Here is a 13,520-nt window from a genome sequence, read left to right on the forward strand (position 1 = left end):
CTGAGATCAGGATTGCGCAGTGAAGCAGCATGTCTACTGGTTGCTCCACTGAGCTCTTACCTTAAGCACCTCATGGCACAATCGAGAGTGGTATAGTGGCACAGAGAGCAGGTTGCAGCTCCAGCCACCTGGGCTGAATGCCATCCTCTGCTAATGCCTATGCGTTAAAGTGACAGGTCATTGGTCCACCGCCAGATTGCCCCTCCTGTGTGTATGAGTAGTGGAAGTTTGGTGGAATGGAAGAATAAAAGTGAATTAGCATAGGATTAGCCTGAAACCATGCTCAATGATGGTCTGAAGGACTTGATGTATGACTATGTGATTCAGGCAAATTGTGCTCCGAGCTTGTACATGGAAGTGTTTACAAGCCTGAAAATGCAATTCTTTTGGTCTCTGTGTCAGTGAGGCAATTTTTACTGCAAAACTGGGAGTGTGGTGCCCAAAATTGAACTAAGCACTAAGGACTCACTTTCAAGAACTCTACAAGTTATGTTCTGAGTATTATTTATTTGTTTGTTGTTTGCTTATTTTGTATTTACACAGTCTGTCTTCTTTTGCACATTGGTTGATTGTCAGACTTTATTTCTGTGTGGTTTTTTTCTATTGATTCTGTTGATTTCCTTTATTCTACTGTGAATGCCTGCAAAAAAATGAGTCTCAGGGTAATATATGGTGACATGTACGTACTTTGGTAATAAAATTACCTTGAATATAGAACTTTGAAAAATGAACATGGTTACATATATTAATAGATGTAAAGCTCCTCTAATTTATTTTATGTCAGAACTTTCATACATTCGTGAAAACATTTTGTTGTGATGCAAATTGTAGAGTTAAAAATATCTTTAAAAAGGTATTATTCTGTTCACTATATTTAAGGCAATCGGGTGTAGAGCAGCGGAAAGTAATTTAACAGATGAGGTGTTAGTGAAGCAGCAGACTTTAACTGGAAGATAAATGGGTTGAGATGTAAATCAGGGAGAGATATTAGACTTACAGTGTTGTTGATCTGTTTTGTCAATCATAAAGAAGCAGAATTTAAGTTGTGATTTTACACCTTGTACTTTACAGATTTTGGGCTTTCCTTTCATCAATGTCTACTCATTGAGTATAGGATCAGTTTACTTCCTGTGACACTAGCCCAAATAGAGCAAAGGTGGCTCCTGCAAATGTTCACAACAGGAATTCTGCAGATGCTGGAAATTCAAGCAACACACATCAAAGTTTCTGGTGAACGCAGCAGGCCAGGCAGCATCTCTTGGAAGAGGTACAGTCGACGTTTCAGGCCGAGACCCTTCGTTAGGTCTCGGCCTGAAACGTCGACTGTACCTCTTCCAAGAGATGCTGCCTGGCCTGCTGCGTTCACCAGCAACTTTGATGTGTGTTCCTGCAAACGTTCGTTGTTGTGGGTGTTCTCTCTTGCTGAAAGTCATATCACTCAATGTACCTGAAGACATTCCTTGCACCTGTACATCACTACCAAAGGCAGTATGATTATATTTTGCATCTGTGCCCACAGATCTCAGACTCTTTTCCTCATGGAAACATCCTCTTCATGTCTACTTTATCCAGGCCATTCAGTATGCAGCAGGTTTTAAATGACATCCACCCTCATCCTTCTGAACTCCATCGAGTGCAGGCACAGAGACATCAAACACTCCTCATATGTTAAGCCTGTCAGTCCTGAGATCATTCTTGTTGAAGCTCATCAAAACCCCCACCAGGGCCAGCACATCCTCCTTCAGATACGAGGCCCAAAATTGCTCAGAGTTTTCCAAACACAGTCTGACCAATGCTTTCCTCTCAAAATGAATGCCAACATTGCATTTGTCTTTTCTACTGACTCAACCTGCAGGTTAACATTGAGGGAATCCTGAACTAGGACTCCCAAGTCCCTTTGCAATTCAGATTCCTGAATTTTCTCCCTATTTAGAAAACAGCCTACAGTACATCTCTGTTCTTCCTACCAAAGCACATAACCCCATACTTTATTGTACAGTATTCCATCTGCACCATCAGATGACAGATTGCACATTGCAATTGTCCATGGCCATTCATACTTAATGGCTAGGTTGTTGAAACAGCTTCATAGATTGGTTAAGAGGCAAATGTATTCATATAGGATTCAAGAAAAAGAAGCCAAAGGAACAGGTTTCATAGGACAACACTCCACTGGACAGAATATTTAGCTCATGATGTTGTTTGCTTTTTTAAGTTACATGAATCAACCGACTATGTTCTTCTGATTATGTGATGGCTTCAGCGTCTGCTCACCACTGCTTTTCATTTAGAAACATATAAACCTAGAAAAACATACGGCACAATACAGGACCCTCGGCCCACTAAGTTGTGCCAAATACGTCCCTACCTTTGAACTACCTAGGCTTTACCCATAGCCCTCTATTTGTCTAAGCTCCATGTAGCCATCCAGGAGTCTCTGAAAAGACCCTATCGTATCCACCTCCACCACCACCAGCGGCTGCCCATTCCACGTACTCACCACTCTCTGCGTAAAAAAACTTACCCCTAACATCTCCTCTGTACCTACTTCCAAGCACCTTAAAACTATGCCCACTCGTGCTAGCCATTTCAGCCCTGGGGAAAAGCCTCTGACTATCCACACAATCAATGGCTCTCATTATCTTGTACACCTTGATCAGGTCATCTTTCATCCTCTGTCTCTCCAAGGAGAAAAGGCTGAGTTCACTCAACCTGTTCTCATAAGGCATGCTCCCCAATCCAGGCAACATCCTTGTAAATCTCCTCTGCACCCTTTCTAAAGTTTCCACGTCCTTCCTATAGTGAGGCGACCAGAACTGAGCACAGTACTCCAAGTGGGGTCTGACCAGGGTCCTATATAGCTGCAACATTACCTCTCGGCTCGTAAACTCAATCCCACGATTAATGGAGGCTAATGCACCGTATGCCTTCTTCTTTTGCAGGGATTTTAATTTGAATTCAAATTCTCAAACTATCACAGTGGGATATGATGTTGTCTCTGTAATAGGTACTGTCTGAGGGCCTGAATTTACTACAGAGAAATCACAGCCCAGTGCAGGCAATGGCCACAATTGTCCTGTGCCTGTAAATCTGCTCCATACAAGCCTTTCTCAGCAGCAATCATCCTTTTTCTCATGCCTTTCTAGCGAATGCCCCCTCCTTGCACCCATTTTACAAGACTGCTGTGCAGATTGTAATTACTGGTAAGATTATTAATCCCTCAGCCACTGGTGAAGCACAATGGGATTAGTTGCCGTGTGCCCCAGAGACACCGGACAGTTCAAAACTTGAACAGATGTGCATCCATACCTAATAGTAATAGGCATCCGTTAGTCTCGTGAGACCATGGATTTACGCCTTGGAAGGTTTACAGGGCGCAGGCCTGGGCAAGGTTGTATGGAAGACCGACAGTTGCCCATGCTGCAAGTATCCCCTCTCCATGCCACCGATGTTGTCCAAGGGAAGGGCAATAGGGCCAATACAGCTTGGCACTGGTGTCGTCGCAGAGCAATGTGTGGTTAAGTGCCTTGCTCAAGGACACAACTAGCAACCTTCAGATCACTAAACCAACACCTTAACCACTTGGCCACGCGCCAACACATATACAGTACTTAATAGAAGCTGTCAGAATGTCCTCAGCTAAACTCACCAGCCCGATATGATGTGGGGCCTCAGCCCATGGATACTGTACTGGGCCCAAGCTGCTGCAGAACTTTTGAACCTATTCATTCCAGGAGAGGTTACAGGCATCGCGTAGGTGAAAAGGAGCCATTACATGGGTGCCACATAAAGTCTGTCCAGTGGAAGGGAAATGTGGTGGATTCATCCACACTGAGATATTGCTAAAAGGGCAGTCAGTGATGTTACAATTGGACTCAAAAGCAGTGTAATAGCCTCATGAAGCATACCATGAGTTTTGGAATCAAGGAAACATAGAGGGATGCAGCTGAGAAGCACGGGCTTCAGTCCATTGAATCCACACTAAAAAAAAAAACACCCTTTAGACGAATCAGATGAAACACATTTTAGTATTTCCACATTCCCATCAATTTCCTCAGATCCTACCATTCGTTTATGCCCGGGGCAACTTACTGCAGTCGATTAACCTCCCTACCCTCATGTCTTTGGAATGTGGGAGGAAACAGGATCACCCAGAAGGTCACAGGGAGAATACATAATCCAAATGAAAAGGGCACAAGGGATTGAACCTCTATCAGTGGATCTGTGAGGCAACAGCTCTATCAGCTGACTCTGTGCAATTCAAATCAATGAGTCTGGCTTAGAGTCATAGACTCACAGAGAGCTACTGCACAGAAACAGGTCCTTTGGCCCATCTAGTCCATGCCAAAACCATTTAAACTGCCTACTCCCATTGACTAGCACTGGGAGCCTAGCCCTACATATCCCCACCATCCATGTACAGTACCTATCCAAACTTCTCTAAAACAATGCAATTGAGTTCACATGCACCACTTGTGCTGGCAGCTCATTCCACACTCTCGTGACCTTCTGAATGAGGAAGTTTCCCCTCATGTTCACCTTAAACTTCTCACCTATCACCCTTACCTCATAACCTCTGGTTGGAGTCTCACCCAACTTCAGAGGAAAAAAAGCATGTTGATGTTTATCATATCTGTCCCCCTCATAAGTTTGTCCAGCTTACCTCTATCAAATCTCCTCTTAATCTTCTATGTTCTAAAGAATGCAGTTCTAACCTATTCAATCTTACCTCTAAACCCAGCAACATCCTTGCAATTTTTTCTCTACACTATTCCAATCATGTTTACATCTTTCCTGTAGGATCACTTTCTTCACCACACTCCTCAGTGCACTGCTAGTCATTGTGTAAGACCTAGTCTGATTGGTCCTACTGAAGTACAGAAGCCCACACTTTTCTGCATTAAATTCCATCAGCCATTTTTCAGCCTATTTTTCCAGCTGATACAAAACCCTATGCAAGTCATGATATCCTTCCTCACCGTCCACTACACCCCCTAATCTTGGTGTCATCCACAAATATGCTGATTAACCACATTCTCATTCAGATCATTGATATAGATGACAAATAACAAAGGATCAGGCACCGATCCCTGCAGCACACCACTAGTCACAGACCTGCGGTCAGAAAGGCAACCCTCTACTATCACTATCTGGTTTCTCTACAAAGCCAATGTCTAATCCAATTTACCGCCTCATCTTGAAAGCTGAGTGACTGAACCTTGTTGAGAGGCCTCCCATGCGGGACCTTGTAAAATGCCTTACTGAAGTCCATGTAGACAACATCTACCACCTTGTCTTTATCCACTTCCCTGGTAAATTCCTTGAAAAAACTTTATAAAATTGGTTAGACATGACCTACCATGCATGAAGCCATGCTGACTATCATCAATCAGTCCATATGTATCCAAACACGCATATATCCAGTCCCACAGAAAAACTTGCAATAATTTTCCCACAACTGAAGTCAGACTCACAGGCCTATAATTTTCCAGTTTCTCTTTAGAGCCTTTTTTAAACAGCAGGCCAACATTGGCTATCTGCCAATCCTCTAGTACCTCATGTAACGCTAAGGATGTTTTAAATCTCGCTGCTAGGGCCCTAGCAATTTCGGCACTTGCCTCCTGTGAGGTCTGAAGCAGCACCTTGTGAGGCCTGGGGACTTATCTACCCCGATTTGCCCCAAGTTAGCAAACACGCCCTCTTCTGCAATCTGTCCAAGAAGTTGAAGCCGCTTTACCTGACTTCTATAGACTCTGTATCTTCCTCCCGAGTAAATACAGAAGGAAAGAAAGCATTTAAGGTCTTCCCCCATCTGTTTTAGCTCCACACATAATTTCCATTCTGGTCTTCCAAAGGATCAATTTTGTCCCTTGCAATCCTTTTGCTATGTTCTTGACATCTAACAAGATTACACTGAACCCATTTGGAAAACACTGCCTAAGAACAATAAAGAAAAAGAACCAAGGGGAACTGATATATGTTCAATTAAAGTAGACCAGAGAACATGCAAATAATTCATCACAGATAGATTTATACAGGTTTACTATGATAGGATGATCATAGAGTCATAAAAAACTATAGAACAGAAACAGGCCTTTAGAACCATTTAAACTACCCAGATCACAGCCTTCCATACTCCTCCCATCCACATACCTATCCAAACTTCTCTTAATCATTCAAATTGAAATTGTATCCACCACTTTTGCTGGCATTTCGTTCTACACTCTCACCACTCTCTGAATGAAGAAGTTTCCCCTCATGTTTCCCCAGAAATATTGCCCCCTTCATCCTTAACCCATAACCTCTGATTGTAGTCTCACCCAACCTCAGTGGAAAAAGCATCTATATGATGCGTAATTTTGTATACCTCTATCAAAACTGCCCCCCCCCAAGTCTTCTATGCTCTGAGGCATAAAGTTCTAACCTATTCAATCTTTACTTATAACTCAGATCCTATCATCCTGGCAATATCCATGTATTTTTTTCTCTATACTCTTCCAATCTTATTTACATCTCTCCTGCAGTTAGGTGGCTAAAACTGCACACAATACTCCAAATCAAGCCTCATCTACATCTTATACAACTTCAACATAACATCTTAACTCAATACTGATCTATGGAGGCCAATGTGTCAAAAGCTTTCTTTATGACCCCATCTATCAGTATCACCACTTTCAATGAATTATGGACCTATATTCCTCGAACTCTTTGTTCTACTGCAGTCCACAGTGGCCTAGTGCTCACTGTGTAATACCTACCATGGTTGGTCCTCCCAAAGTGCAACATCTCACACGTGTCTGCATTAAATTCCATCTGCCATTTTTCCAACTGGATCAGATAACACTGCAAGCTTTGAAAGTCTTCCTCTATGTCCACTACACTCCCAACCTTGGTGTCATCCACAAATTTGCTGATCCAGTTAACCACATTATCATCCAATTGTTGATATAGACGACAAACAACAATATCTGTTATCCTTTCAGCACTCCACTAATCACAGGACTCCAGTCAGAGAGGCAACCATCTACTACCACTCTGCCATCTCCCACAAAGCCAATGTCTAATCCTATTTACTACCGTATCTTGATGCTAAGTCACTGAACCTTCTTGATCAACCTCCCATGCAGGACCTTTTCAAATACCTTGCTAAGGTCCATGTAGACAACACCCACTGCCCTGCCTTCATCAATTTTCATGGTAACTTACGCAAAAAGCTCTATAAGGTTTGTTGAACACAACCTACCATGCACAAAGCTATACCGACTATCCCTAATCAGTCTGTCTATCCAAATACTCATATATCCAGTCTCTTAGAATACCTTCCAATAACTTTCCCACTTCATCATTTCAATGCAAGCAAGCACTTCAACTGAAATACTAATGAGTGAACATGAAGATATTGTGGAGCCAAGAGTGTAGAAGACAGCTAGAAGACTTTGTGCCAAAGTAGATCAAGTTCAGCCTGAACAGTTAACTTTGATGTTTTTTTTCTTATATTTGTTTTTCATTATTAATGGAAGAATGTAACACACTCCAGTAGTATTTACACTCACAACTAAATCAGATGTTAACAGTTGTAAATTACATAGCTAAATTATTAACATTAATGAATCATGGCTATAAGCAGCAGAATGCAGACATTTCAGACATAAAGAGAAAGCAAAGTCAATACAACAATTTTCAAACTGAGCAAAAATTTAATCCTTGCTGTGTACAGTACACTCAGTGGCCATTTCATTAAGTACACCTTTATACCTGCTCGATAATGAAAATTGCTAATCAACCATCCGTATGGCAGCAACTTAATGCATAAAAGCATACATACGTGGCCAAGAAGTTCAGTTGTTATTCAAACCAAACACCAGAATGGGGAAAAAATGTAATCTAAGTGATTTCGGCGGTGGACAGACTGGTTTCAGTATCTCAGAAACTGCTGATCTCCTGAGATTTTCATGCACAACAATACCTAGAGCTTACAGAGAATTGTGCTAAAAACAAAAACCAGCCAGTGAGTGGCAGGTCTGTGGGCAAAAGCAGCTTGTTAATGAGAGAGGTTAGAAGAGAATGAGCAGACTGGTTCAAGACATTACAGCAGTGGTGTGCAGAAGAGCATCTCTGAACACACAAGATGTCCGTACTTGAAGAGGATGGGCTCCAGCAGCAGATGACCACAAACATACTCACAGTGGCCACTGGTGGTGTAAGTGGTGTGTTAATGTGTAAAGTCCTCCTTCTAAATTTTGATTGCTGTGTGATTCAGTACAAATGCACTATGATATTACACATGTAACACATGGGACTGAGGACAAATCTCTGAGTATCCTTTAATTGGAAACTTCTGCCTTGCATTTTCATCTTATATTGGTCAGTATACCACTGTTGTAACAATCATGATTTTTTTCAGAAATACCGCGGGGAGCTCACAGGATGCCTGTCCCAATCTATTACCTTCAGTGGATATTCCTTGCATTGGAATTCACTTCTGACCATCAGATACAATTACTCAACTAACATTTACCAAACAGAAGGCAAACATAAATCTCCAGCATGAAAATGAAGGAGAGAAAACATCAGTGTGAGACCATTACATAAAATTAAAAAGAATTTACAACCATTCACAGGATTAGTCCACGTGGGTATTTATTGAACAGGACACAACCTCACATTGCTCTCAACGTTTTTTTTTTAATCACAGCCTAAAGTGCATTTAGGCTGCTAACTCAACAATAAAGTGGTGGTTCCATATTTCATATTTTCTAGATGAAGTGTTTTGTTCTGAATTCCCAGTCAGATGTCATTTCTATGACCTTCAGATTAGTTTTCCTCTTAACTTTCTTTTTAACAATCCTAACAAACTCATGCAAAATATTAACAACCTCCTTGAAAGCCTTATCCCTACACCATGCCATGAGTCATCAACGGTATCGGTGACTGGGCATTTAAAGCAGTGGTCCCCAACCACCGGGCCGCGGACTGGTACTTGGCCGCAAAGCATGTGCTACCGGGCTGCGAGGAAACAATATGATTTGGCGATATGAAACGATATGAGTCAGCTGCACCTTTCCTCATTCCCTGCCACGCCCACTGTTGAACTTGAACCCAGCACCCCCCTCCCCCCCACTGTCGGCCGGTCTGCAACATTATTGTCAATATTAAACCGGTCCGCGGTGCAAAAAGATTGGAGACCCCTGATTTAAAGAAAAGGGAAGAAAATGGTTACAGAGAGAAACTCCACATGAACAAATAACAATACACAGCTTTACTCTGATTATAAGTCTAAATATTTTTGGTATAGAATTGAAAAGTTCAACAGAAATGTACTTGTAGAAAAGTCCTGCTTTAAATATGAAATTCTCTTAAAGTTTTAAACTGAGTGTCTACTGGTTAGTCGCCATTACCATGCAGTGCTAATTTCTAATGTATGTGGAACATGATCAATGATTTTCATAAACAAATTCAAATGAAAATGGTAAAATTAATCTGCATTTTCAATTACAAAATTACAATTGCATAGCTTACAGCTTTGCAACAATTCAATTCAATTATTTGTTTATAAATAAACAACTGGAGTTAAATGGCATCCCCCTATTCATTTCTGATTAATTACTTTTCTGTTGTTTCATGATGCATGCTTACCACATGATAGTTTGTTAACCAGTCTGGATATCTAAACTCCCTGCTTTTCAGCTGCACTACTTTCTCCTTCATCAGTTTAAGCAATGCACGTTCTACCCATCACTACATCCTTATTTTGGCTTATTATCTTCTCTGTGCTTCAGATCTTCACCAATTACCTTGTGTTTCTGCTTCAACTTACCGAGAAACCTCTTTCACCTTTTCGACTGTAAGCAAGTAATTTTCACTTACAGTCTTTGCATTGGTCTGAAGGGTTTGGATTTGAACCAACATGTCTGAGAGTCTCCTACCTGTCTCCATTGCTATCACGGTGATATTGTGCCATCCTGCAGTTTCCCGATCCAATCTTTTGACAATTGTGATCTGTCCAGTGTTTGCATCCACATTAAATATTCTCTCCAAGTCAGTGTTACGGTCGATAGAGTACCTGTCAAATCCCCATCAGACAACAGTGAGTTAAGACCATTGCTGAAATTCATAACTTAGAAAACTCAGAGCTGGCTTAACAAGAAAAATACAGCAGAACTGTTATTCAGTCAGTGCTTGTATCAGCTTGGGGAAACAAAACAGTAATGTATCTAAAGGCCTGATATGTCATACAGTAATAGAGAAATACAGCATGGAACCTAACCAAACGGTTATGCTGACCATGACGTCCCTCATGCTACTTCCATTTGTCCTTGCTTCACCAATATCTCTCTAAAACCCTCCTATACATGGACTTAACAAACTATGTATGCGAGGTGGTGCTGGAGTAGATACCCTAGGGCAGGTGACCTCTGGTGGAGAATTAAAGAGAAGATGAGAAAGTTGGGTAGAAGGGGCAAAATCAAGACCAGGAGTACAAGTAATTAGGACGGGGTGGTTAGAACTTGGTAGAGAGTAATGCATAGCCTCTTCTCCCTCATCTGGAGAAAATGTCATGGATTCGCAGAGATCTTTAATCACGACCATCTCTCAGGAAAGAGGAAAATCCGATTGCAGTAACTACAGAGGGATCTCTCTGCTGCTCTCCTTAAGAAAAGTCACTGCTTGTGTCCACCTCAACCCTATCCTCCCTTTTGTAGAATAGCTGCTTCCTCCAGTGATTGATGTTACTACCAGAGCCACATCAATCACTGTACCTGGCAGTGATTCTCTTTTAATTTTCAAAGAGAATCAATTGGAAGAGATGGTGAGGAATCCTACTGAAGTTTGGATGATATTACATAAACATCTCCCTTTTTTTCTGCTGTACAATGATGTGATGAAGACATGACATTTCTATCCAATGGGTCCAAAGGGACCAAATAAGACTGCCTTTGCTTCAACTACTGTATTTTCTCAATCTTTTTCACTTCAGTTTTTCTCCTCAGCTTCCCCATTGAAGTGGAGTTAATCTATAGGTCAAGTGGGTAAGTAATGAACCTATGTTGCCTCCAAGCCAGAGCCAAGGTCACTCTAACCTCAGTCCTCGCGTGCAGGAAGAAAACTTACCCCGCAAATGGGGCCACTCAGAGACCAATGTTGATCTGTTTGCTGATACGTGAAATAAAATTGACCTTACATCAAACATCCAAAAGACAAAGTTCATCCATTAATCTGCCCCATTTCAAAGTAATTGTTTAGTAGAACCCTCTGCTTCATTGACCAACCGAACGCAACGTCTTCAATTAAGAATAAACAAACTGCTGTTGAAACGTAGAGAGCTGAGCAGCATCTGTAAATGCAAAGGATAGTTGGCATTTCAGGTTGAAACATAGCATCAGGACTTCCAGCATAAAGGGGAGATAGCCAGTATAAAGAGGTCGTTTCCATTTCTTCCTTTATCGGCCTTTGTCTATTCAATAAAAATACAAAAAGTTCTTCCTTCCATTGCTTTCTACCACCGAGCACATTACTCATCTCAGTCCTATTGCTGACATCCTCACCTACTGCATACTCCAGTATATAGGTTTATGGTGTACTGGCTCATGGAAACAAAAACAACCCTGCTGTTCCTGGTCTCTATTTCCGTGAAGTTTTATATCTATCTCCTGTCCATTCCACATGTCCATCAGTTCCTCATTCTAGCAGAAACCTCTTCCTCCTTCAGTGATCTGTCCAGCATTTTTCAACAGTACTTAATATTCTAAGCGACTCCACACTTGAAGTCAAAATAAAGTGTTCAAAATGTCACATTGTATTTATATTGTCTGTGGCAGATGTTTTTACCTGAAACTAAACGTCCCTTCTCTATTACTATGGATCTTAGTCTAGGTTTGCAAAATAATTTCTCCATTTAGACAGAAACTCAATGCATTCAGTTTTTTTCCTTTCATTGGAGAATCAAAAAAATGGTGGGTATTGGTTTAAGGTGAGAGGAGAACAATTTCATGGAAACTTGAGGAGCAAAGTTATTTTTCATACAAAGGACAGCATGTATGTGAAATGAGCTGACAGAAAGTGTTAAGGCAAGTACAACCATGATTTTAAAAAACAGTTGGACTGGTCATGGATTAGAAGTATTTTGAACACTATGGGCCAAACACTGGTAAATGGGTGTAGTTTGGGTGGGGCACCTTGGTTGACATGGGTCAGTTTTGTTAAAGAACATGCTTCCATGCTACTTAAGTCTATGATTGTACCTCCGTGTCAGAAAGGCTTGGTGCTTCCAACTGCTGATTCTTACAAGCAGAAAAATGAAGCATTTACATTCTCTCATGACAGAGCAGCAAAGTCATTAGTGATCATCCTCAGTAAAAACAGGAACATAAAGTATCAAAATCAGAATTCAAATAAGGTTTTGTCAATGACATAATTTGTGAAATTTGTTGATGGCAGTACTGGGCAGGCATAACAAATTACTATAAGTCACATAGATAGATAGATATGGAATGGATAAATAAATAGGCAAATAATAAATAAACATAGATGGCTAAATAGATAAACAAACAAACATATAAATAAATAATGCAATATAAGTATAGTGAGGTAGTGTTCATGAGATAATAAATAGTTTAAGAATACAATGAGGGGAAGAAGCAGTTCCCGAAATATTGAGTGTGGATCTTCTATCTCAAATATCTCTTCCTTGATGGTAGCAATGAAAAGAGGGTATGTCCCTGATGAGGAGGGATCTTAAAGATGGATGCCACCTTTGTAAGCCACTGCCTTTGGAACAATGTCTTCAATGGTGGGGAGTCTTGTGCCTGTGATGGAGCTGGCTGACTCTGAGCCCTCTGAAGCCTTTAAGAATCCTGTGCATTGTTGCCTCCATACCAGATGGTGATGTAACCAATCTCCACAAAGTACACCTGTAGAAATTTGCTAACCTTTCACAACATACCAAATCTCCTCAGACTCCTCCCAAAGGATATATACGATCCCATCATTATGTTGGGCCCAGGATACGTTCTGAGATGTTGACACTCAAGAACTTGAAACTATTCATCCTTTCCTCCACTGACCCCACTGCTTTGCTGACTTCTGCTTCCTTAAATCTACATTCAATTCTTTGGTCTTGTTGATATTGAGTACATGGTTGTTATAGTGACACATGGTGTCATTGGAGTATTATGCACAGTACTCCAGGTGTGGTCTTACAAGAATGTTGTACGATTGCAGCAATACTTTCCTATCTCTAAACACCAAAACACTTACAATAAAGGCTAATATGCCATTTCCTTTCTAACCACTAACCACCTGCCTGCTAATGATTTTTAATTTGTGCTTGAGAATACACTGATCCCTTGGTACTTCACTTGTCTACAGTCTTTCTCTATTCAGATAACAACCTGCCTTAAAACTCCTCTTGCTGAATTGCATGAACTCGTATTTCCCCACATTAAACTCCATATTGTCTTCTTTTTGCCCATTCATACAACTTACGAAATACTTTTGCAAAGTCTCGAAATCCTCATCAC

General features: G+C 41.0%; 1 protein-coding gene across 2 annotated transcripts in view; it reads right to left on the reverse strand.

Annotated features, from left to right (window-relative positions):
- Positions 1-13,520, reverse strand: part of LOC134342923 (cadherin-22-like) — a 1,022,768-nt gene that overhangs the window by 315,441 nt on the left and 693,807 nt on the right. For both annotated transcript variants that reach the window (XM_063041624.1, XM_063041625.1), the window contains exon 8: positions 9,927-10,063. In XM_063041624.1, the coding sequence (XP_062897694.1) occupies positions 9,927-10,063 (137 nt within the window). The remainder of the gene's footprint in view (positions 1-9,926; positions 10,064-13,520) is intronic.

Source organism: Mobula hypostoma, chromosome 2 (assembly GCF_963921235.1).
Source record: "Mobula hypostoma chromosome 2, sMobHyp1.1, whole genome shotgun sequence".
NCBI lineage: Eukaryota > Metazoa > Chordata > Chondrichthyes > Myliobatiformes > Myliobatidae > Mobula > Mobula hypostoma.